The following is a 25,217-nucleotide window of genomic DNA, read 5'->3' as shown; positions in this document are numbered from 1 at the left end:
CCGGCTGCTCTGATTACCTCCGCTAACATGCTTGTTCTCTCACATTTTAGTGCAGATGCGAACAAAGAGGATCCATCCATCCTCCCCCCCATCTTCTACATTGTCAGACAGAGCTTGTTTTGACATTTTTCCCAATTTTGTCAGAGAACAATTCATGGATCTTGATGAGAAAGAACAGGCGCGTATAAGGAGACTGATTTCTGTGAGCGTGTGCAGATGTAGTCATTTAGTCTGGCTGGTTTAAATGTGGTTGCAAAGTTTGGTGGACAAAGGAACAGATCCAGAAATGAAATCACTCTTTAACGTTGCAAGATACGACCGTTACTGGAGGTACAAGCTCTGCTGAGTGACCTGTTGTCCGAGTGGGTCAGTTGAGGAATAAGCAACTCAAATGAGAAAACAATAACTAATCAGTTTTCTCTCCTTTGAATATTAATAAAATGTTTTCTCTTTGTTTAAAGAGAAAACCAGCCTGAATGGAAAAATCAGACACATTAAAAAACTTGACTTCAGTAAGTTTTAATGTAAGTTAAAACTTAACTTACATTAATTCAGATATGAATTAATGTAAGTTGTCTCTTTTAGATGAACATTAAAAAACCAAACCTGTTGTGTAATGATGAATAAGATCATATTTTGTACCAGACATTGTCGTGGCAGCCATGACTGGAAGAGTAACTACTAAACACAACAGTGCGTGAGCAGTCCACTGAATAGATTTAGTATGTTTGCCAGTAGAGATCTGCTGGAAAGCCAAAATTGCAGCATCAGCAGCGATGTGGTCTGTCAATCAAAAAACAACAACAAACACAGGCGTTACCCACTAGTCGTGAGAGTTTATTCTTTTAAATATACATAGACTTTTTTCCCCATATTAAATTACCCCTCCCTCCCCACTCATCCCTCCCTCCCTCCTGCATTTCCTCCCTCGTTCTCTATTCTCCGCTTTCCTCTCTCCCCCCTCCCTTCAGAGAGAAAGCTCGTCCGACTGAAAAACACACTCTACTTTGTGCAGTATATTGCTTATTAAGACATTTGCGAAAAAACATAAATTAAAAATACTACAGCTCGTCTTTTTTCTTTCCTGCTCCGACGTCAGAATGTTCTGAACAGGATAAAAAAAAGAAATTTAAAAAAAGAAAGAAAAGAGCACAGTGTCCCTCAGTCTGGCTACATCGCATAAACTGAACTCCCCTCTTTTTCATGACATGCTATGACCCTCTTGCTTCACAGTGGTCTGTACCATTGTAAGTGAAATGGTAAAAAGGAGAAATCTATTCTGTAACGGACGTCCTGAGTTTGATCGAATCGTGTTGGTGCAGTTTTCACTATGTGTCAAATGATCAAACATCCAATCAAGATGGCCGATTCCCATTCCGCCCTTCGCCTTCTTCTCTCGTTTCGTGTCTCTGCTCATCCCCAAAAAGTGTGTGAGTGTGCAAAGGGTGGGGGTCGGGGGGGTTGGGGGGGTCATCACCATCATCATCATCCCCCAACAAGCAGGGATGTGCTCATTGTTTGTGTCTTTTTGTCAAATCCAAAGCTGTGGAACTGATTGGTCCGAAGAGGCGGTCGCAGCTGCAGGCAGAGTGAAGGACAGTGTGATACGGCACTAGAGGAAAATTCAGGTGTTTAAGTCACAAGGCATGCATGTTAACACTGAACTCAGAGTCGCCCCCAGGCGTTTTCAGCCGGGACGCGTGGGGTATGTGCTGTGATCGTGGGATTTGGTGTGCGAGTGTGTGTATCTGTCTTTGTTCAGGTGTTGAAAAAGTCCTGCTTTTGACTGCATGCTAACTCCACTGCTCCTGCACAAATATTTCCGTTTTTAAATATTTTCAGTGAATGGAAGATACCAGGAATGCCGTGTTTGTTTGAGTGACAGTTTATATCTCGATTCGAATTTGCAAAACGGAGAATACGTGTATCAAAAGTGGGACTTTTCCAATGACCAACAGTGTGTGATATGTGCATGTGAGTCCTGTGTGCATGTGGCATGTCTCATCCAGTCTTAATCAAGTTTTGTGTCCATCATAATTCTAGCAGTCTGTCCGTTTCCCTCCCTCCTCTTTAGGAAGCACAGGAGGGTCTGTGAGGATCGAAGGGTCAAGCTGGGGTCAAACGCGGGGGGAGTATTTAGGGTTTCTTGGCACCTCGGTGAAAGATTTCAGCTCGTAAGGGATCCTCGTGTCCACTTCGATGGATTTGCGGGAGAATAGCAGCCGGATATCGTTGTGCAAGTAGATCTTCCCAGATTTGGAGCTCTGGAATCTGAGAGGGGCAGAAACGAGAGCAGTATCAGCGAAACTCTGAACAACAACTGTTCAAGTCACTGAAACAGAGCTGTAAAGGATATTTTGAGACTCAATTATTTGCTGTTTTGCAGAGTATGATGACAAAATCCATATCACTTATATCTGTCCATTTAATACTGAGCCTTGCCCAGCAACCAGTTATCTGGTTAAGCAAAAAGCTGAAAAAATTGGGTAACAGCTGGTGTGGCTCTGTCCAAAGATAACATTTCTAAGCTGGAAGCAATGACAGAGTGAGGCTAGCTGTTCCTCCCTGATTCCAGTCATTATGCTAAGCTGAACTAACCTGCTGCTGGCTGGAATACTTTGGGTTTGCAGAACAAACATCAGAGTGAAGTCAATCATCTCATATCGACTCTTGGCAAGAATGTGAATAAACACATTTCCCAAAATATTTACCTACTGGTGGTAAAATGGAATTTAACTGCCAATAGTTTCCAAGCATTTATAAAAAATCTCATGAATATACAAAGCACTAAAAGTGACTTTTATATATATATATATATATATATATATATATATATATATATATATATTAATTTATTTGATATATTCTTGTGTCGCTTACACGCTTCAATTCAAGTATCTTATTAGAAACTCAGGAATGAAAAGTAAAGCATCCGTACCTGAGATGCATCAGGTAGCAGAGAATCTTCTTCCTGTCTATTGCTCCGCCCCCTGGTGACACCTCGCCTTTCCCCTCCACCCCCTCCTCCACAGGCATCAGGAAGATACGATGGCGCAGGAAGGTCATGTGATTGACGGGCATGTCGCCAAAGTTGTAGGTCACCAGGAACATCTTCACCACAGTTTTGTTGGGATTGAATAAGGTCTGGGGAAGAAACATGTCAGACCAAAGTCAGCATTTCCCAATAAGACAGGTAGGTTTAAAAATGTACCTGCCCCTTATAATATGAGGATCACAATATCAACATGTCTGACATCATAAATTAAATGTTGTGGTGGCACAGATGAAAAAATGATACGAAACCTGAGCAAAGAATGAGCAAATCAAACTCACCACTTGAATGGTCCCTGCTTTGGGTATGCTATATCCTTTCTTTCCCAGAGGCTCGAGGGAAATCACCCCCTGCGAGAGCAAGAGACAGAAAAATGGCACTCGATAAACATTCTCAGTTACAGTACTAATGAAATACTATTTTGTAGCTCCAGAGTCAGGATCTAGATTAAATATCCTAATGTCACAACAATACGAGCTAAAGGTGCAGTCTGGCTCTTTGAAGAGAGACGTATTTTATGGTTTATGTATGAAATCATCTCTTGGCTAATGATATGAAAGAGTAAGTTTTGGATCAGAACCAAACTTAGACGTTCATTTTGCATGTGTGTCCTAACAGCACCAAATTACTTGTAATGCGAGACTGAGTGTCGATAAGTTCCCTCCTCTCCCTTCTCAGCAAAAGAAGAAATCACATGAAAGCCAGTTGCATGGCTTGAGGGCGTCAATATATGGGCAGGAATATAAAAAAAAACGGCTCAAGTAGCCAACAACTTTGTTCCCCCCGCTCCTCCCAAAGAAACGAAGAAGAGAATCTGATTGTTGTGAATGTCACATCACTGGCATGAGCAGCAGAGTGAAAGCAGTGATGATCTCATACGAAGGCCAAACAATTCATCATCAAAAACACAACAAAAGCCAAAATGAAAGCGCACCGACTCTTAAAATAACTACATTATGATGCATGCAGCTACACAACGAGTCACATTATGTTAAGTGTAATTAACAGTTCAAAGAGCTCCATCAAAAGACAATCACCACTTTTAAATACAAAACAATTCAAAGTCAACATGAGGCCTGAAGCTGAGAGAGTGAAAACAGCTGGTTTCCAAATGGATCAGTGTAACAGACCAATCACGGTTCTTTATTAATTCATTATTAATACTGGTCCTCCCTCACTTCCTTCATATGTTGCATGATCACATATCGGATGAATATATAGAAGTCAGTGCTGATGTGGACAGATGTATCAAAAGGTTTTATGATTTAAACTGGGAAAAGGGAAAACACCTCACATATTTTTTTACATCTGGTTCTGAAGGAGGAAGCCAACAGCAACTTTGCTCAGGCCAATTCTCCAGTTGGTTTTGTTTTGGGTCATTATTCTGATCTTTAATCTTGCTTTTGTTTTTCCTTTCTGTGGTTTTATTACTTTCATATTCTGCAAACCACCCTGCTCTGTGAGATAAACAGTGTTGAGTGTTTGTTTGATTTATTGTTTATGCCTGGCTACGAGTGCACCTGACCATTCACACACCCAAACGGACCAGATCTGGCAGATGCACACAGACGAGGACTGACCAGAAAGGGCGAGGGAGCGCTGTGCTCGGAGATATCGTAGTATGTGACCTGCACAGGCAGGGTGACGTGCTGAGGGCAGTAGGAGCCGCTGGCCCCGATCTCTGCCGTGAAGCCTTCGATCCGGCCAGACGGAGAGAAACGTCCCTTCAGTATGGACTCCTGCACAACAAAGGGAAGAGCATGGAGATGAGCAGGAGCCTTTAATTGAAACCAAAGTAGTTTGTATGTGCGAGCCAATAGGAGGCTTTTCTTTGAATGAGCAACACTGAGGGATCAAACACTATAAAGTGTTTTTTCGAATATGTAAACTGAGTCATTTTGACTTTATCTTATTTTCTGGATTAACTGTAAATCTTTGTAATCCTGGGTGAGGCTCTGCAACAATTACACAAGCATCTCGGCACATTTAACATCAGAGGAAGACTATAAAAAATGATTCAGCACTGGAAGGATCACCAGCAGTTGTTTTTTCAAGTCTGAAAAACAGCAAAAGCTTGACAATATAATGCAACATGATCAAAATAGTGATTATTTCAAGTTATTTCAAAGATTTTTTGAGGGTGTTTGGCCTTCATAGTTGGCATAGTGCAAGTGTGACATGGGGAGACACACACGCAACCACAGGCTTTTGCTATTGGATTAAATTTGTTTGAATTTAGCTTTTGGAAATAAATGAAATAAAAACTGGATTCTACATTTCTAATTTGCATCTTGGAGTGACACTGACGCCTGCATTATCTTTGACCTGCAGCAAACTGCGCCTCAGGAAGTTGTTAAAGCGATAGTTAAAATGTTTTACCTCAAAGTTGCCAAGTAGTGATCTGCTGATGGAGGATGAGGGCCAGCTGGAACGTGTGGAGCGTCCGGTGTCTGTGTGTCTGCCGCTGCGCAGCTGCCGACTGAATATAACCACAGAAAACACACAAAACAGACCGGTGGTTAGCGGTTGAGATTACACTAATTTCGCTTTAACCGACATGTCACATGCCTGTGAGCGCGTCTGGGTTTTCAAGTCCAGACACAAAACCCTTTAATTTAGAAGAGCATACAACCTCCCCTGACTCCCACCTCCTTTCCCTGTGTTCCCTGCAGTCGATCTTTCATTGAACTGAACTCATCTTTCCACATGTGCTTACACTTAAAAGGTCAAACATTCAACTTCTCTGCATTAAAGTGACAAACACATGATAGAAGTTGTATATTTGTATTGTTCCAATTTTCAAAATAAGAGAAATCTGACTGATGTGTCTCAAATGGTGTATTTTATAAAATTTAAGCCAAATTCCTATAATATACTTTTAAGATACTGGTCATTTTAAAAGATATCTTTTAAAGAGATATAACATTTTAGTTGTCTGTTGTAAGGATCTTAAGTTATCAAAGACACAAGCTGACAAACGCTACCAGCAGCTTGGCTCGCAGCCCCTCAGAAACATGTTGTGTTCGCTGAACAGACTCTGAAAAACACACAGATTCTTAACATAAAAGTTTTTTTTGCTACTTGATTCACCAGATGCTGTTGGGACGATAATTCAGCTCACTGACAATAATTCCTGAGAGATTCACACTGAAGGAGTTCTAAATGGGGGAAGCTCACTTCAACGAGGGGATAGGTTCTGGAGACATCCCATGATCCCACGCTTCTTTAAGCCACCAAACGCTGTCTTTTGTTATTGTTTTGATTGGGAAACACATGACTCACCTTTTTAACCGCAGCCCACTTTTCAGTCGTCTCCCTGATCTTGTGCAGTCTGTGGAAGTCTAGAAAAGAGGGAAGAAAGGAAATAGAATTATTTGTATTTGTCAGGGTATATTCCAATTCCTCCCTTAGTGTGCACAAAGTTTGGAATATTCAAAATAATGGTCAAGCTGGTATTTTCTGTGCATCTCTCGTTATTGGGCACTTGATATGACCTTCTACTTACTGAGTGCTGACTACTGGACGCTGTGTCATGTGCACAAACATTCCCCATTTCCAGGCTGCAGTTCACACTAAAGGCCACCACGCTGTCAGATGACCCATCACCAGCCGACACTAGGCTACCTGCTGGCCATTTGCTCACAGCGAACCTTTCACTCATCGTTAGCTTTTGGGTATCAGCTGGTCCTCGGTTGAACTGGCTCTCTACAGAGCTCAGGGGTCTTTGTCAGCTGGTCGCCTCATCACACTCGATCAAAACCACAGAATAGTATCCCTTCTTACCTTTCTGTGCCTTTAAAATATCTATTTCTGACTGTTATTTACCTAATTATCACCTGTGACTGCCTCGCTCTCATATATTTCCACTGTCCGTATAGGTCTCTCTAGTGTGTGTCCTTGAGCCTGTCTTGCATCTATCCGTTTCTCCCTGGGCTTCCCTCACACAAACACTCAACGCCTCTCGTCATAATGATCCCACAACTGTATGAGGTGGAGCTGGTGAACCCTATTGTGACCATGAGCACGCTCCCCATCCCACACACTCAAAGCTCTTTCTGGCCACCCAGTGTTAAAAAATGGCCAATTCACTTCCAGAACCATTTTCTACAGCCAGATGTATGTATGTGTGTGTGTGAGAGAGACACACACAGTACACTCGTGTGGGGGAACAATTGACCTTCCCTCAATGGGCTTTATTCTCGAGCTACTCAGCCTGTTCCAGTGTGGCGTGATGAGTCGGCCTTCAGTTCATTCTCTTACTTTTATTTGTTCTCTTAGTTCCTCTTTATTTACGCCTTGGCCCTTTTACCAGGACGGTCACGGCTCATAGATGTCTTACCATCAGCAACTCGACTTTGGACAACTACTCTTAAATCTATATTCACAGTCTTAGAGGCTTCCGTATAGAAAGGGCCATCATGTTGTGAGGCTTAAAGGCAAGTTATTTGCATGTAAATGTGCACATGCTGTTTTTAATGGATGCGACAATAAAAATCAGCTACAGCCTCTTTCTAGCTGCAGATAATTAGAGAAATAAATTAGAAAGTCTAATAATTTAGCCGTTAATCGGAAAACTGTTTTCCTCTACTATTATTTTTATTAGAATACATAGTTTGACACCATGGTTGTCCTGTTATTACAGTCAAGGAGCATAACATCAAATGTTAGCCATTAGCTTGTAGAGGAGTTAGGCCGATGCAGAAACACATGTATGATGTGTGTCGGTAAGTGGGCTTACCTTAGACCGGTCCCATGCAGAGGGCAGCAGGTGGTTCCAGTACGGAGCAGCTTTGGCATCAGTGCTGCGACATGAGGCAGGACCAAGTCCTGGAGCCAGCAGTGACAGCCTGCTTCTCTTGGATGTGGAGGGTCCCTCATCTTCTGAACACGACTCCCCAGTGTCGGTTGGGGAAAGCAGCCTCTTTTTGGCCGGCCAGTGACCTCCAGAGGAAATACGGTGCCCAATACTGCTGGGCGTTTTCTCCCAGGGAGCCAAGCCTTTAGAGGAGGACGAGGCAGCCTGGGTGGCACTTCGCTCAGGTGGGGAGGATTCAAGTCCAACTTCCCATTCGGTTGCCTCCCCTGGTTCCTGCAGCTCTGTGTGGTGTGGGGGAGAGAAGGGGCCTGGGGGGCTAGTGGGACTGGCAGGGTTGGGAGTTTCATACGTGGACATTTCATATATGTGGGGGCTGGGCTGACCTCCAGATGAGCCATTACTACAGCTGTCATGTCCAGGGCTGCCTAGAGAGAAGGTGGTTGTGCGGCCCCCATTAGGAGACTCAGTCCTGGCGGAGCTTCCAAAGGAGTGGCTCTGGTCACAGAGACGCCCATGTTGGTCGCACATTGGGGTCGATTTAGGTGACAGCGGAGCAAATACATCAGGAATGGGCTTATCGTGATTGTGCTGAGTAGGGCGCCTGGAGGGGGTGTGGCTTGGGGAGAGGGGAGGAGATTTGGGCAAAGGGCCCCCTTCAGAGTCCCTGTGCTCCATCTGTGTGCAAGAGAAAACAGAACCAGGCCCACTACGACCTGTCGCTAATCCTATCCCAACATCTTCAGCTGGTACTGGCCCACACAGCACCCCTCCCTCCAGTTCCTCCCCATCAGAGGCATCTCCCAGGTGAGGACGCTTACAAGTCAACTGAGGCTCCTCTAGCCCCCGTTTCACACCCAGCCGGACAGGTCTCTGTTGAGTATCAGTGTTGGATTCTGTGGAGGTAGAAAATCCCCCCAACTGGGAGAAAATGGAGAGCTGGTAGACCTTTTGAAGACGCAACTCCTCCTGACCAAAGTGTCTAGGCGCCCCCGGTCTGACCCCAGGGTCTATGCTTTGTGTTGGTGCTGTCGGTGGAGGCAGGTCTCCCTCGCGGGCTGGAAGCTCTGATTGAGCCTTTTTGTGGGCCAATTCCACGTGAATGTGCCGCATGGTTGCGATGTTGGAGGGCAAGAGTCTTGACTAAGCTTTGTGCAACCGGTCAAGTAGGTCCTCGGGAGTGCCAGGAGGCAGAGCAAGATGTTCCACAGGAATAGGAAGTCCTATAGTTCCTGCTGTGATGTTGTCAAACACAGTGAAACAGGAAGTTGAGCTGCACAGCACCTGATGGGAACAAAATATAGTTTAATTATTAAGGATTCCTTTCAAGAAAAAACACACTTTTGTCTTGACACTTGGCTTTGTGCAACAAACCAATGCACAGTGCAAATGCCTGTTAGTCTTTTTTATTACCACTTAGAACGCCACCTCTCTCGTGAAGCTGCTGTAAATCAGCTGTCCCACGACTGTTAGCCTTTGACTTCCTGACTACAGTCTTCCTTGACCTTAAGGTGATGTCATAACTTCAATTTCTGCCCTGAGACAGTATTCTTGCCACAAGAACTGCGGGAGAATCAGATACTAATCCCTTCTTACAAAGTTCCAGCTTTAAAGCAGTATGAAAATAAAGCTATTTAATTGCTTTAATATGACAGTGAACTGCGGGAAAGACATAAGCCTATTGTGTTTCATTTCTTATTTAATAATATATAATGCCCAAGATCTGTATCTCACCTCTGTGCGGGTCCTTGTCTAATTCTGCCCGTGTGGACAAGCTGCATTTGGCACAACATCTGGAGGTTGTGTGTGAAATGGTCTACAAAAGGAACCCGTCTATCTCCATGGCAGCTGCCACAGAACAACGCCAACATCCCAAGATAGGGAACCAGGAAACAGCAAAGACCCCAGAGGAGGCAGGAGTGAAGCTGGTGGGCACAGGGGCTAAGACCTGCAGAGAAATGAAAGTAAAAGTTGGTTTGTTAGAAAATACATTGGTAAGAATGTGAAGTCTTCACTTATTTCAAGCATTACAAGTTACAAGCAACTCGTTCAGGCAAACAGTTGGGTCATTCCGTATGAATTAGATTATCTACTGTATGTTTAAAAAATACTTTTGATCAAATCATCGGCCTAAGGGATAAAACTAGCCAGAGGGGTGGAGTTCCACTAATTCAGGAGGTTTCTTGAGAGGAAATACTTATTCACTAGATTTGGATGTAACTCTACTGGGGCTACTCTGCGACTGGCTGATAGCCAGACACACCCTCTTCAGTCACCTAAGCCTGGGGTGTAGCTTGGCTATGGCATCATTACAGGGTAACTCCACCCAAAATATCTTAACAGACAGAAACACATACAAAAAAAACAAGACAATTGTCAGACTATCTGTTACTGACATGGGACAAACACGTTTGTGGGTGATACACTGATGTATTCATTTTAAAAGATCCAAACCAAAAAAAGCCTCAGAAACTCTCTCAGATCTTTACACACCGCCGTTGAGAGCACACATAACATGCAAACACGACAACTTCGGTTGTCAATATTTAAGCTCCTTACTGGTCTTTATTCCTAATTTTCATACTCATCAAATAGGGAGGGAGAAGTGTTATTCTCATTTTCTGAATGAAACAAAAGGAGGAGCCCCTGATTGAGCAGAGAGTTGATTCTTCTGTCGTTAAATTGGCATTGATCGGTGACAGGTCAAGAGAAGTGGGTCATTTCCGACCCACTTGGACCAGAACTTGGGAATGTGGGGTGGGGAGGTTGTCACAGCGAGCAGTCGCCCTGGCAACCAGTAGCCCAAGGATAACAGCTCCTTTGTGCATTTGCGACAAAGACGGAGAGAGAGAGAGAGAAAGAGGTGGGGGGCACGACTGGCAAAGATGCTCCTCCAAGAAATTATCTGCAAACACAAAAGAAAATGGCCTCACAGACTCTAACACACTGTGCAGCCTGTAGCTGGCCATTGATGGAAACTTCCAAGGCAAACAAAGGCTTGAAATGTAAAATGGGACAATATCTCTCCATGTTTAAGAAAGCAAAATAAACTTCGTGGATCTGCCTGTTTATCAGCATTAGTTTCAACGTATAGTGGGTTCTTCCATGAGGTGGGCCCCACCCCTTCACAAAGTATCATAGAAATTGGTTCACAGGTTTTTTTTATAAATCCTGGTGACACAAAAAACCAGCCATGAAAACATAACCTCATTGAGGTAATAGAGAGAAACGCAACTGGTTCCCATTCAAGCCTACATTTACAGCAACTAGTTACTTCACATTTTTGTATTTCCTTTTGACGAAATCATGATGACGCAGGCTGAGATCAGTTACTAACGTAGAAATGATGACAAAGGTCAAAAGATCACGTGTGAGGAAAGAGAGCAGGAAGTGAGAAAAGTTGAATGTATTAATGAGAGTTGTTCATGTACATTTTCCACTAGATTGATATATCAATTATTGATGAATATTGAATACCTGGTGTTGAATAAAATCAGTGCAATGACTTCTGACAGCTAAATCCGAACTGTCCCAGTCAAACAAGAATATCTGATTAATTTAATTGACAAACTATATGCAGCGACACTTATCTATGAGAGTTCAGTCAACATAAGGCAAGGAGTATCTACCTCTTGTTTTTGCTCCCCTAGAGGAACAGTGGAGTCTCCTGAGCGAGTGCCCAGAGGAGGACATGGGGAGTGGGGGGATGGGGAGGAATGGGAGAGGAGTCAGCGGGTGAGTATTTATAGTTTTGCCTATGCCCGTGTCACAGATTACTGCGAGAACCCAAAGGCTCCTTTAGGACACCCCACTGGATTTCTGACCTGCAGAAGCTTCCCAACCCCTTTTCAGATTGAGTCCAGCACCGGGCACAGGAGGGGGGACACTCTGGCTTCACCCCAGGAAAGGCTTCAGGTTCCTGGGGACGTGTGCTTACTTGAGAACAACAACAAAAAAAACAGTCCAGTGTTCCTTGGCCCAGGCGTTGCTCCACATCATGATGAAAGTAGAATGAATGCCTACAAAAACATTCAAATAAAATTAGCTAATAATCAAACCTGGATAATTACTTGATGGCTGCAATAATTAGGAGAATGAGATGGGACAATGAATGGCGAGCTTCTTCCTATTTCGATGCACAGCAGGATACAAGCAATCTCAACACTGCGATGACTGTCTTGGAAACAGTTTTTCATGAGGATATGGTTTCTAGATGTCATAGTGGAGTGAAACTAAAGCATCAGAGAAACACCAACGCCCTTCACCAGTGACTGTACCTGCTGCGGAGCCTTGAAGGAGGATATTTATCTGCTGAGGTGTTAAAACATGCATGTGTGTGTTCAGAGGAATGCATACACGCCTGTGAAAAGCACTATTGTGTGTCAATATGACACCAACACACCTTAAGGCCAAGGAAGACTGCAGTCAGGAAGTCAGAGGCTAACAGTCGAGGGTCAGCTGATTTACAGCAGCTTCACGAGAGAGGTGGCGTTCCAAGCGGTGGTAAAAGGCCAACGTGCTGATAAAGAGCTTTTGAGACTGCGACACATCATCACTTATTGGAGTGAACCCTGTAAACACACACTTTCCATTCGGAGCACTGCTGATGGTGGCTCTGACCCAGAAAGCAGCTCTCAGTGACATGAATGGAGGTGGAGAGGGCAGAGTTCACAGCCAGCATCTATCCTCAGGAGCTGCCCTGACATTTGGCCCATATACTTTCAACACCCACATGACGCATGCAAACACAGGCGCACACAGAGCACAGGATTAAAAACACCATTGCCTGCTCTCTTTCAGAAACTAGGATCACACGCACTTCAAAAAATGGACCACATGAGAAACACATCCAACTTTTACAAGAACTTACAAGAAGAAGAGCAACAGATGCGGCCACTGCATAATTCATTTTTGTTTCTCTGTGCTCTATGACATTTGCTCTACTCCACCTTTGAGAAAGGTTCATGGGGGAACAGCTGCTCTGTTTGCTACTGTCTAAATCTAATGTCTAAATTGACTTTGCTTGTTTGTTTTAATATTCAGATTTGATTCATATTATGTTATACTTTATACACCAAGTGGAGTTGCAAATTGTGGCAAAGTAAAACAACAATTGTAATATGTTCTTCTTCCCATTCAGGGATAATACTGTAATAACATTTTGAATAATTTCATGAGTTTCTCCTGCAGCAGCCGTGGGTTCGGTTCCACCCCGACCCTTTGCTGTGTGTCTCCCCCGTTTCTCTCTTCCTGTTTCACGATTACTTTTGTCTTGATGAAGGTGGAAAAGCCCTGAAAAGAATCTTAAAACAATAATTTTTACAATCTTATTTTTTGCTTCACCAGGCATACTTTTAGCAGCAAATGATCAGGCAAATCTGGGTGACATCTAATCAACGTAAAATTGGCTTTCAGCCTATAACAGAGGTTTGATAGCATCAGCATGAGGTTAGCAGCTCCCAAACTGTCTTGATTGTCTCATCAGCTTTAAGCGGAGCCCCACCCAGGCCTGTGCCTGGGGGCCGATGAACACTCACACACTTATGTGCAAATTCTCAAGAAAAGTTGCCAAGTGGTGCTGCAAAACAATCACCTGTTGATTAGTGTGCAGGAGCAAAGTGCAGGAGTTTTTTAAATCTGATGTCATTGTTCCACTGCTCGCTGAGACAGCGGGTTAAATGACAGCTGATTGTGTGTATGTGTTTTTGTGTGTGTGTGTGTGTGTGTGTGTGTGTGTGTGTGTGTGTGTGTGTGTGTGTGTGTGTGTGATAAATACAGAAGACAGGAAGCAGCAAAGAAAGACAGAATGTGACAGAAGGATAGAGGTGGAGTCGGTTGAAACTGATAAACCTGATCAAGCGAGGCAGCGTTACCACACCCCCCCCCCCCCCCACACACACACACACACACACTCCCACCCCCCACACACACACAGTGCTGAGGCTGGGGAGTCATGGCAGACTGAACTAAGCTGGCTCAGTGACATAGTTGCTGAGAATGCTGTTTGACACGGGTCCCTTTCGGTCTCACCCTCCCTCCCTTCCTCTGTCTATACAGTATGTCCCCTTCATGTGGCCATTTTAGGAGACGTTGAGTCACCCATAGCTCAGCTGACAATGTGACAGCAATCAACAGGAGCAACTCGAACACAAGTGACTTGACAGCCGGGCAACTTGTGACACTCACCCTCCTGAGAAGATGGACTGTATCTCTCGGCCTCACCCTCCTTCCTTCCTCTTTCTGTCGTCTATGTGCTGTTGACGTGTGGCTGCGCTGGCTTTTCTGTCTCTCCTCCTCCTCCTGTGATTCTATGTCCACTGGGTCAGGCTGCCTTCTCTCGTTCTCTCCACTCTCCGGTTTGTTGCCTCTCTTCCTTCCTCCTGCAGAGGTGGTGTTGAGACAGACGGAGAAATGTCACGTCGTCCTGCCTCCATCTGCTTGTTTGAGTCAGGGTGCCCCGGCACTATAGCTGTCTTCTCCTTCTCCGAGTCTTGTTTTCTTCCTGTCTACCTCTCTCCGCCCTCAGTCCCACATACACAAATCAAAACCCCCTCAGCAACTTCCACCCAGCCCCCCCCAACCAGTCTTGGTCTTTTCCCCTGCCTCTCCTTTTCTCTCTCGGGCTTCCCCCTCCTCTGTTCTCTCATTCGTGCCCCTCCAAAATATCTTGAATACAAAAGCCACTCCACATGCTAGCGTTGCCCCCTTTCCTCTCCTCCCATTTGTTCTCTTCCTCAATCTACTTTCAGGGCCCTTCTATCAATCCCCTCTCGTTGTCCCACCCTCTTTCTCTCTCGCCCTCGTTGTGTGTGTGTGTGTGTCTGTGTTTTCTTTTTGTCGGTTTCCTCTCAGCTGATAGAGCAAGGTGTGCTTTGCTTTGCTCAGCAGTGAAGGCATACAGGGGGAAAAAAAAGGGTAGGGGGGGAGATAACGCCAGCTAATTGGCTACAGAAAAGGGGGGGTCAGCTCAGGGGGAGGGATTCAGAGGAGGGAGGAGGCGTGGCTGAGCTTAAACCACGCCCAGAGCCCTTTCCCTGTTGTGTTTGTGCGTTGAATGGCAGCTTCAAGCCTGTTTTGTGTACATAGTAGTTACGAGTAAACCTTTTCTATAGCTTACCAGCCACATTTCTAGTTGTGTGTGTGTGTACTTCAAAGAGCGACACCTTACAACAGAAGGCGTTAACACCGCAGAGAATAAAGATACAAACATCTGTGCGTTTCAGCCACCACCCCTTCCTTTGCTGTTTAAGTGGTTGTAGACAGGAACTCCGGAAAATTGGATCCAGACCTTTTCCAGAATTGGCCTTTCACAAATGAAGAATGGAGCAGGAGATTGTTCTGGTCAGACATCTTTCAGGCAAAGGGTGGCTCCTGGGTTTTGTGAGCGGGAGGCAGGACATGACGTTTAACCTCCACACAGAAAATCACATGTTTTTTTTTAACAGCAGTCGGCGTCTTCTATGAATATGGTGGAGCTTTGTCATAGTATGATAATTGTTTTGAACTTTCTCCGTTTGACATCCGCTGTAAATTTCTAGATACTTTCCTACTGTTTTTTCAAATGGCCTCACTCACACTAGATACATAGGGTGTTGGCAGGAAAAGTTGACTCAGACATCTGCGTTCTCAGACACAGCCACACCGGCATATGTCAGGCAGGAGAATGTTAGGACTTCAGTCTGAAAGCAGTATCTATATCCTACACAAGCTCAATAGCAGGCAGCTTATCTGTTGCAGATAGAGAATGAAGTGCATGTGAAACAGTTTATCAGCTCAGTACCAGGAGCAGCCCTCATCCACGTGTGTACTGTATATCTTGCCGTCTGTGAGCTAATAAGGAACAGCATGTTGACGAGGCAAGAACTATTTTCAACTGAGTGGTGTGGTCAAAGTGCACACACATAGTGGGAGTTAGTGCATCACACGTTTTTTTTCACCGCACACAAACACTGTACACAAAACACACCAGGTTGTCAAGAACAGATATTTAACACACCACTTCTGCCCGGGCCTTGTTGGTACAGACACAGCGACGCTGTTATGCTTTATCCTTATATAGGAAACCAGGGTTGACTCGAGACAAAACTATTGATAGCTCTCTGCCTCTGTTTTTTTCAGCCACTGTCTGTCTCTCCTGTCTTTCCCTAAATCCTCATCTGAGTCTGTCTCAAGTTCCTCCTTTTTTCCAAAAAGGATGAAAAGTGGAGTTGGTGCTGAGCTGCAACATTATCACAGTAAGGCAGAGAGAGTTTTCAATTTACTACCATAAGATTAGTGGGTCGAAAACTTAATCAAATTGAATAAAAAGTGACGGAAACTTTAAAAATGATCAAAACAATTGTTGATTGAGTTTCAGCCGACGTAATAGATTTATCAGCCAACTGCTTCAGCTCTGCATACATGTCCTTGTAGATGTGTGTGGGAGGATGGCACACTTGTTTTGATGAGTGCGTGTGAACAGTAAAAGTGTGCAGAGAGGAGGTTTGCAAAACAAGACACGTCTCCGGCTACGTACCTCCAAATATATAGAGAGGAGGGGAGGCAGGAGGGGGGGTGGAGAAGGGGTAGAAGACAGAAGACAGGAAGACAGAGAGAGGAAATCAAACTCTCAAGGGTGACACTGAAATAAAGTTAAGTTTCTCCTGTCTAATAAGCTGCTTCTGACGGCAAAGCTTACTAATAAAGACACAGAGTGCAATAAAGACTTTCTGCTCGCAAGCAGCACTGTTTTCATAAGCTTGTGTTTCTGAATACACAAACTCATACTCACACATTTCTGCACCTTTAAGAGCCTGCGTGGCCTTCCATAATAGGAGAAAAGGGGTGTGCCCTCTCTTTGAAGACCCTCCTCTATTCCAGGACTCTGTTAGTGCAGCTGAGTAGAAAGAAGCATTGAAAACACTCACTCACTCACATTCCATCAAGCACATGCATTGATGCAATCTTGATGCAAGAGCAGGGCAGTGTTTGTTTTGACGATTTTTAAACTGCGGCAGGCTGGATTCTCAATCCTAGCACGTGTAACGCTGCGTCACAAGACACAGACACTAGGCCTTGTTTTCTGAGGCCTCTCAAAGTGACACCAGCTGTATTTTCTATTTTCGGGGAAATGGGGGTTACCCATGCACTCTAAATAAACAGCCACAGCCTTTTAAAAACTTCAGTTCGACTCCACCAGCCCCAAAAACCTCCTTGGGACAATCAGTTAGTCACAGTTTTCCTTGAGCAGTTTTAGATATCGGAAACAAGGTCCAATTCACCCTCCTTCTTCTGGGAGGGGGAGAACAAAAGGGGGAGAGAGAGAGGAGAGGTGGAGGAAGGGTGAGAAAAGAAAGTGTGTGTCTGTGTATTTGGAAGAATACACAGCGTGTTTAAAGAGCCGTAGATCCCCCTGTGTGTGTCGGAGAGTGTGTTAGTAGTACACACATGGAGATGTACAGTGGGTTCCAGAGGGGAACACAGCAACGCCAGGAAAGCTCCAATGTACTGCAGAAACTTTCACAGCTAATATTTACAGGGAAATTGCAGCCAATGCTGTGTTGACTTGCAATGTGTTTGTTTTTACTGTAACTTGTGTGTAAATTATGTGTAATGCAATAAGATGTGTTTTAAAAGGCTGTCATGCTCTATTTAAAGCTACTGCTTGCTCTTTGTCATAAACTGTTATCAGAAATGAACTCTGTCAAATGTCAGAAAAGTTCCGTTTCATCCTGAGATATTTCTTTCTATTCTCAACATTTACAGTAGATGGGAATAAAATGTCCATCTATTGTAAAATCTATGTATAAATGCTTATACGGCAACCCCATCCAAAATCCCTCAGCAATCTTACCAGATTATCAGATAACAGGTTTCTGTAGATACTTTCCCTCCCCGAGTGGTTTCTTTATATTTACATTTCTAAGGCGAAGTAACAATCTGGTGAGATGAACTGTGAGGGGAAGGGCATGTTTGACCAGCTGCCTGTTGATAATAAGCTCTACAAGCCGAAAAGAGACAGAGAGCCCATTTAGAGTAAAATCATTTTACTTGGCTGCTCAGTGTGTGTCTTTGCTCATTGCCATCTCAGAAAATTGGCTGCTAATATTGGACCTATAAAACCCCAGGCTAACTTTATGATTTGGCCCGAGGTTTAAATTGTGCAGCCTCAGAAAATTTGCATCCCTGAATATAGACTATTTTTTTGTCCGTTTTAAACACAGGAACAGCCAAATGAAGTATTCCTGAAATAAGTTGTATTTGTTGTTCTGTGACCTTACACTGATGTCTCTCGATGAAAAGCTGAATCAAGTTTGACCTGAAACTGGACTTCAGTCCTGACTGACCCGTAGAGACTTCGACTCAATCTGTAGCATTAAAATCATTTTGTAAACCCCCCCAAACTCCTGGATTATTTGTTCAGATAACCGGCACAGAGTCCTCCAGTCAGGAACCACGCAATTCCAGATTATACTCCAGTGTGCAGCAGCCTTTATCAATCCAATGTGCAGCAGAACGGAGAGTTGACTCGCTTATGAGAGTGCAGGAACTTTTCTTATGTGTATCCTGTGATTTCTGATTACATTTATTCCTTCCATTCACAGGATCGAAGGTTAGGTCTCAAGAGTAATAGAAGATTAAAAAAGAAAAGCAGTGCCTGATATGTGCAATCAGAAAAGCAAGAGACAAGAGTGCACTGGGAAGAAATGTGAAGATGGGGAGGAGTAGTGGCACCCTGAGTCTTGGTGACAGGCCGGGCCAGCTCAGAGGATGGAATGTTCCAGAGAAATATGCTGCCTATTCATGGAGGACAGGAAATAAAGCTTGCTCGATCTCCTTCTGCACCTCTCCTCCCTTTTCACTCTGTCACTTCTTCATCCTGAATTCAGCTGCTTGTCTTTTCCCATATCTTTATGCATATGTGTGCTTCCTCCTCTTCTCCCTTCTCCTGGCCATTGACTGTTTCTTGTGCATCTTCCTTCAGTTCTATAAGCAATCCCCCCCCCCCATGTCATGCTTGGGGAACTTGCACAGCATGGGGTTGAAACTCGACTGGTAGCGGGTGAAAGGAGTTTAGCCTGCCATCTGGCTGGTAAAAGGGGAAAGACAAAAGTTGCTATAATTTGCTATGTTGCATACTGTCTCTATATGATGAGCTAACCTGACTTATTATTATTATTAACTAGAAAAAGCGGATGGTAGAGAAATGTAGTTTCAAGCTCATTTATAACCACATTTGTTGCTGTGTGATCATTTTCCACCAGAGTGAGCAGGAAATGAGAAAAAAACAACGCACAAAGAACGTATAGATTAGACCATGAAGTTCAAGGAAGCTTGTGTTTATGAGCACAAAACTTAGAGAATGGCTCATCCATTCTGGTTTAGTAGACATTACAGGGTGGAGGGTAGAGCGAGAGGTCTGGCAGGGGTTAATCCTGAGATCAGGCCAACACAAACACACACCAACACACAAATACACACCCGCTTGCAGTCGTTAAGCAGTAGTTATTAACGAGAAGCTTTGGGACCAGGAGAATTGCTGTTCTGGGGTTGAGTCTAAGGCCATGTCCACATGTACAGTGGTGTTGTTGGTGGTGATTTGGCCTATCGAGCAACTGTACCAAATTTCAATGTCCGCAGGGCATGAAGGAGAATTCAGTTCAGAAGGGTCAACATTCACTATTAATGACACATAGCTCTGATTTACACAGTCAGGTTGAGTGGCACAATACATGCCTTTGAGTCAATAAAGCTCAGGCTAAGGTTGTTCCCTGAGACTAGAACAGCCAGTTAAACACACAAACCTTGACTTCAGCACAACAATGAACCACAACCACAAAAGAAACGGCATCCTCTGTATGTACGCCTAACACGAGATTAGCACCCACTTCACTCACGCTTTAACTGTGGAAAACAAATTCACACGCACACATGCACAGCCCTGTATTGCTTTAAGGTGTTCTGTGTACACCACGGCTTTTAAACGCTCTGGGAGGACGAGGGATACTGATGCAATCAGGCCTGCAGGAAACACACCATTGTGTGTGTTCTTTTATATCAGGGAAAACATGACTGGGCAACTGACTGTTGCAACTGAGCCCTCGAAGTATGTACTTCCAGTTCAGGTTCACACACTGATGTCAAACAGTTCTACATGTTGGATCATTTGTTGAAGGTTGTTTGGATAAATAAATAATTAAGCACTAACAGGCAAATCCAGTATGTTAAACAATCTGATAAAATAAAATCAGAAAGTGAGTTTCACAGTTTTTCAAAGGGTAACATTCTTTCATTCTTTATAAAAGTCAATTTAAGTGACAAATGGTGCGTGCTGTCATACACTGTCAGCCTCCTCATGATGGAGAGAGATGGAGGGCTTTGATGCTGGATGGAGGGAGCGACACAAATGACCGTATAGTGGAGAGTAATGGACAGAGGAAGCAAGACAAGGACGAGAGGGAGAGGGGCAGAGAGGGAACAGGTCTTAGCTTGATAAGCTCTGTGTTGACCTATATAATGCAAAGAGACACATCTGCTTTCCAGCATCTACTAATTGATTCTGGTTGTTGTATGGAAGGTATATCAACAGACTGGCTCAGGCTACGTTCAGTCCACTTAGTGTTATCAACAACACCTAAGAGGTTGTTGCTTATATACTCATTTTACTAGTGAGTGTGAAAGATTGTTACTGAAATGCACATATTGCACAAAGATGCAATGGTGAATAAATGCTAATAATTGTAATTTCCCACAGCCACATACAAACACTGTACAGAGCTTAATTTGGCCTCTCAGGGTGTAATGTCAGACGGTGCTGATTTATTCAGCAGGTGGTACTGTCACCTTGCCATCATCCTCTCGGGAAGTCTGTTGTCAGTTGTGTTTGGATAAGGCAGAGCAGACTGCTACTGAACAAAGATGGAGTACTAAACAGGACAGAAACTTCCAGATTGTCTGATGCTGGTTTCCTACAATAAATTAAACTTGAGAGAGAGAGTAAAGGAAGTGAAAGAAGTAGTGCAGTTTCTCTAAAGCACTGAGGCCCCGACATATCCCTGAAATTATCCAGGGGTGCTGTGGATGCGTTTCTCATGCAAGGCCCCTTCGCATCAGAATACATAAGTCACATCCTTCCTCCCATGTGCTCTTCCCAGCCCTCACCTGAATATTTTGACATTTTCCTGCTGTTGATAATGAATGTTCCCTGAAAAGCAGCCCTGCTCCGTTCTTCATATGTGAAAAGAAAACTCTGGAAAATGTCTGGACCTATTTAGGGATGTTGTGTCTGAAAATAGTTTTATTTTTTAGATTTCTAAATCCTCAGATTAGTACACGTCAATTCTCTCCATTTTGCAGGTTTTACAACTGCAGTGATCCTCAATGAGGCAATGTGTGCTAACATTGATCTGAGTTATGGGTTTGTGGCTCTCTTTTCCCTTATTCATTCAAAAGGTTATTCAGAAGCAATATATTAAATTGAAATACAATCCTGGCTTAAGCAGCCTCATCATACATGGTGGTACACCAGTGAAAACTCCAAATGATTAACTGATATTGAACCTAATAACACAAAGAAAACAGTAAAAAGCCTTGAAAATATGGTTTACCTCATACCTTATTTTTTCTTATGTTTATATGTCAGTAAATTCAGACAGCACATGACACAATCTTCAGATGCTCACTTACGTTCCATGCCCTAAAAAACATGTTATTAACCACAGCCAATACTCAAAACACTCGGCTAACTAGCTCCTCTTATTGACAGACTGTTAAGTAGACTAACTGACCTTCAATGGTAAGCCTCAAGCTGGGTTTAGTTAGTGTGCAGGTTTGTGTGTGTGATGTGTAAAGAGCAGGGGTATAAGAGTGAGGGTCTTAAGTCAAAGGTGAAAGGATGCACCAGTCGAAGCTGCGCAAGTGCTATTTTAGGAGCTTGGGTATAAGCTGTGATTAAATAGAGTGAAAACGTGATTTAAAACATGCATGGTCTCACACTTTTCAGACAAGAAATAGACTAGATTCTATTCAGTCTATGAGTCACCACTGGGTCTTTGTGGTGGCTTTGTGTTTATGCAATCACATACAAATGCTTTCATGACTATACATTCGTGATGTGTAACCCTTAATGGGGAAATATCTTTGTATTTAAAAGAGAGGTCATTGAGCTCACATGTGGATGCAAACAAGATGTGCACGTACACACTCGCAATCACATACACTCACTGGAGATCAATATTGCCCCAGAGCATTGTTGAGTACTGGATCTAACCCACATAATCATCTGTAATCTCTGACATCAAATCCTGCAGAGACACATTGGAGGGCTGACAACAAGCCTTCATCAGCTCAAAGCATTTTAATAGCCATCCCCCACTTACCTCTTACACACACACACACACACACACACACACACACACACACACACACACACACACACACACACACACACACACACACACACACACACACACACACACACACACACACACACACACACACACACACACACACACACACACACACACACACACACACACACACACACACACACACACACACACACACACACACACACACACACACACACACACACACACACACACACACAAAGTGCTGGCAGGTACAGGCGCTAAAAAAGGAGAATTGCAACCATGCAAGAGTTACGGAATTAGAATCCAGTTGGTCAAACGTCATTGGTTGGGTGCACAGAGGACGACAGCTTTAATGACGTCCTTTGGCTCAGATCCCTTAATGTCACACATTGTCAGCTGATCTACACGTGCATTAAACTGTACACTGCAGATGAACTGCAGGCAAGAGGAGCCAACTGCAGGCCAACGTTTGACTGACGCTGTAACACTGTTAGTCTGGGCCTAATCTATTCAGACAGAATCAGGGGAGAGTGGAATCTTATAGAATTACAGGTCTCAAGTTAGCGTCATATTGGCCATAATGTACAAATCTAAACAGCCTAACAAGGCACTGGTGGCTCTATATATTACCCTGAGAAAACACATGGCTACTCATGACCAAACTGAGATTGAAAATATTAGTAATTGTACATTTTGAGTTTGTTACCCTCTACCTCCCTTCTCCTCTGATGTAAGAGCATTTTCTCAGTTTCTTTGTCTCACCTGAACAGACAGTCCATCTTGTTTTTTTCAGAGCATAAAAAGAACTGTGTGACTGCGCACAGGACAAGCCCAGACCCAGGTCCCGCTGAACAACATGCACCTCGCCTGCAGGGTTGGTTAGAGCAAGGATCTGCATGACGCCACACTCAGCTGAGGACAAAGCCCACTGGTTTCTCGCAGACAGGGAGATGGGGAGGGGGGTGTGACTGTCAGACCAAGGCAAGGACAAGAGGAAAAAAAGAGACAAAAATGTAGACTTGCAGATGGATTTGCTGCATCAATGTGTGTGTTTGTGTTTGCATGTTTGTGCAGAAATCTGCTATTTGCATGCATGTGACAGCTGGTGATTGCCATACGCACGTGTGCTCTATGGGTGATGTAGAGTGAGATTGACTGCATATACACGTGTGCCTAATGTGTATGTCAATGCCACCATGTCCTGTCTTACACAACAATGGGAGGAAGTGCACTGCAGCTGAGCGTAATAACACTGCAATTACTGACTCTCAACACACTATAGGTCTTTTATACTGCAGCGAGGGTTCAGTGCCCACATCATCATTGCATAATGCAATGCAAGGGAACAATACCACCCAGTGCTATCCTTTCTCCATGTAAGCTTTACAGTGATCACCATCACTCTACCGACTGGGATACAGTCATAATCTCACAGAAATACACTAGTGCTGATTGATGCAGCCTCCATCCTCCTTGCACAGCCCAGATCTGCACAGTCCCAAGAGGGCCGGAGTGTGTGTGTGTGTGTGTGTGTGTGTGTGTGTGCATTGCAATTATAATCAAAATCAAATATTCACACATGCATTTTGATGTGCACGCGAGACACAAACCTATGACTGTGACCGATGCACGGATTTCCTCCATAATTTCGTCCCTCACCATCACAGGGTGCATGCACGAACACACACACACACACACATAAAGGAATGGGAGCAGACAAAGCAGGGGAACGCCCCCCTACACCCTGCAAGATGCTGCTGGCAGGACATCAGCTGGCTCAGGCTGGATTCCACTCATTCTTTTGCTCACGTTGACAAAGACGGATAATGACGGTGACGATGTCCCGTGAGGTGAAACATCTACTTGACACCACGAGGACAGCCGTTGTGTTAGTAAAGCCCCCCCCAAAGGCCAGGAGACTACCAAGGAGCGAGCTGGCTCAAGGTGGTTTTTCAGAGGCCGACTCACCTCACAGGGAATCCGGGGAAGTCAGGAGGGGGAAAACACGGTGTTGGATGACGCGTCCGGGTGTTTGGCCTTTTTTCTTGTTTCACCTCTCTGCTGCGTTGTCACGTCCCCGGTAGCTTGACTCGGTTCCGGAGCTAAACCAAAAGCTGTTAGCCGCTCGTAGCCGTGGATTTGACGGGTGAACAAACAACGGGACAGTTTCAGTGTCCTCTCCCCACATCTCTCGCTAGCTGTGCCGTCCACGTCCCTTCCTCTCTCCGCTTCTCTCTTCGTGCTCGCAGCTGTTTCCGTTGTTTCTGGAATTCCTCCTCTGGCCCTTTAAGCTGCGGCGTTTCCGGGGTTTGCCAGGGTATATATTAAGTAGGCGGGGCTTCACGGCCCAGCTGAGCGGCCTGTCATTTAGCCGATTGGCCGCCCTTGTTCCCTTCGACCAATCAGCGCCCGGTGCATAAGGATGTAGGTAAAACATGCAGATTTATTCAAACAATCTCGCTCCGTGATTGGACCGTAGATTAACCCAGGAAACGCCCAGTACACGTGCTTTTTCTCCCCGCCCATCCTTCACTGTGAAGAAAGGCTGTTGTAGACTTTGTCATTTTTTATTTAAAAAAAATCCTCAACAAACCGCGTAACACACAAGTGAAGAAGCGCCGAACAAAAACTTTATTCATGTACTGACATTTAATAAAACAACATAATGAAGTAGTTAAATGGGCGGTTATCCCCCCCTGCTTTTCTTCCGCTTGTACAGAAAGGGCCATGTTGTCACAGAGCTAAGAATAGATGAGCTACACGTCGTATCCCCATATTGCTTTGCGGCCTCACTGAGCTCCACGCCCATCCACCCAGAGCACACTGGGGCCTGATTACACCAGAGGAGGAGGAGGAGGCTTGCAGAGATCACACACTGTATGGTGCAGATAAAAGAAGCTCAGGGGCTGTAACAGAAGATGTTGCATCTACTGCTCCTCACCATTTGTCCCTCTTTGTGCTGATGATGCACTTGGCGATGCGATCGCTGCATAGTTCAAAC

General features: G+C 44.3%; 1 protein-coding gene across 2 annotated transcripts; it reads right to left on the bottom strand.

The window, feature by feature from the left end:
* Positions 1-912: 912 nt before the first annotated feature.
* On the bottom strand, positions 913-24,494 carry LOC133945588 (atos homolog protein B). Of its 2 annotated transcripts, none has more exons than XM_062382045.1 (9): positions 24,185-24,494; positions 9,600-9,813; positions 7,791-9,149; positions 6,335-6,393; positions 5,432-5,531; positions 4,633-4,791; positions 3,334-3,402; positions 2,939-3,144; positions 913-2,271 (listed from the first exon to the last, which is right to left on the bottom strand). In XM_062382045.1, the coding sequence occupies exons 3-9, from the start codon at positions 8,976-8,978 to the stop codon at positions 2,118-2,120; spliced, it is 1,935 nt and encodes a 644-aa protein (XP_062238029.1). In that variant the 5' UTR covers positions 8,979-9,149; positions 9,600-9,813; positions 24,185-24,494; the 3' UTR covers positions 913-2,117. The 2 variants fall into 2 exon arrangements, with proteins under 2 accessions (XP_062238029.1, XP_062238030.1); XM_062382046.1 differs by lacking the exon at positions 24,185-24,494 and adding an exon at positions 14,052-14,434.
* Between the last annotated feature and the right edge of the window lie 723 nt (positions 24,495-25,217).

The sequence above is a fragment of the Platichthys flesus genome, chromosome 3 (genome assembly GCF_949316205.1).
Source record: "Platichthys flesus chromosome 3, fPlaFle2.1, whole genome shotgun sequence".
In the NCBI taxonomy this organism is placed as follows: Eukaryota; Metazoa; Chordata; class Actinopteri; order Pleuronectiformes; family Pleuronectidae; genus Platichthys; species Platichthys flesus.
The sequence above is the reverse complement of the archived record's forward strand: the minus strand, read 5'-3'. Positions and strand labels throughout refer to the sequence as shown.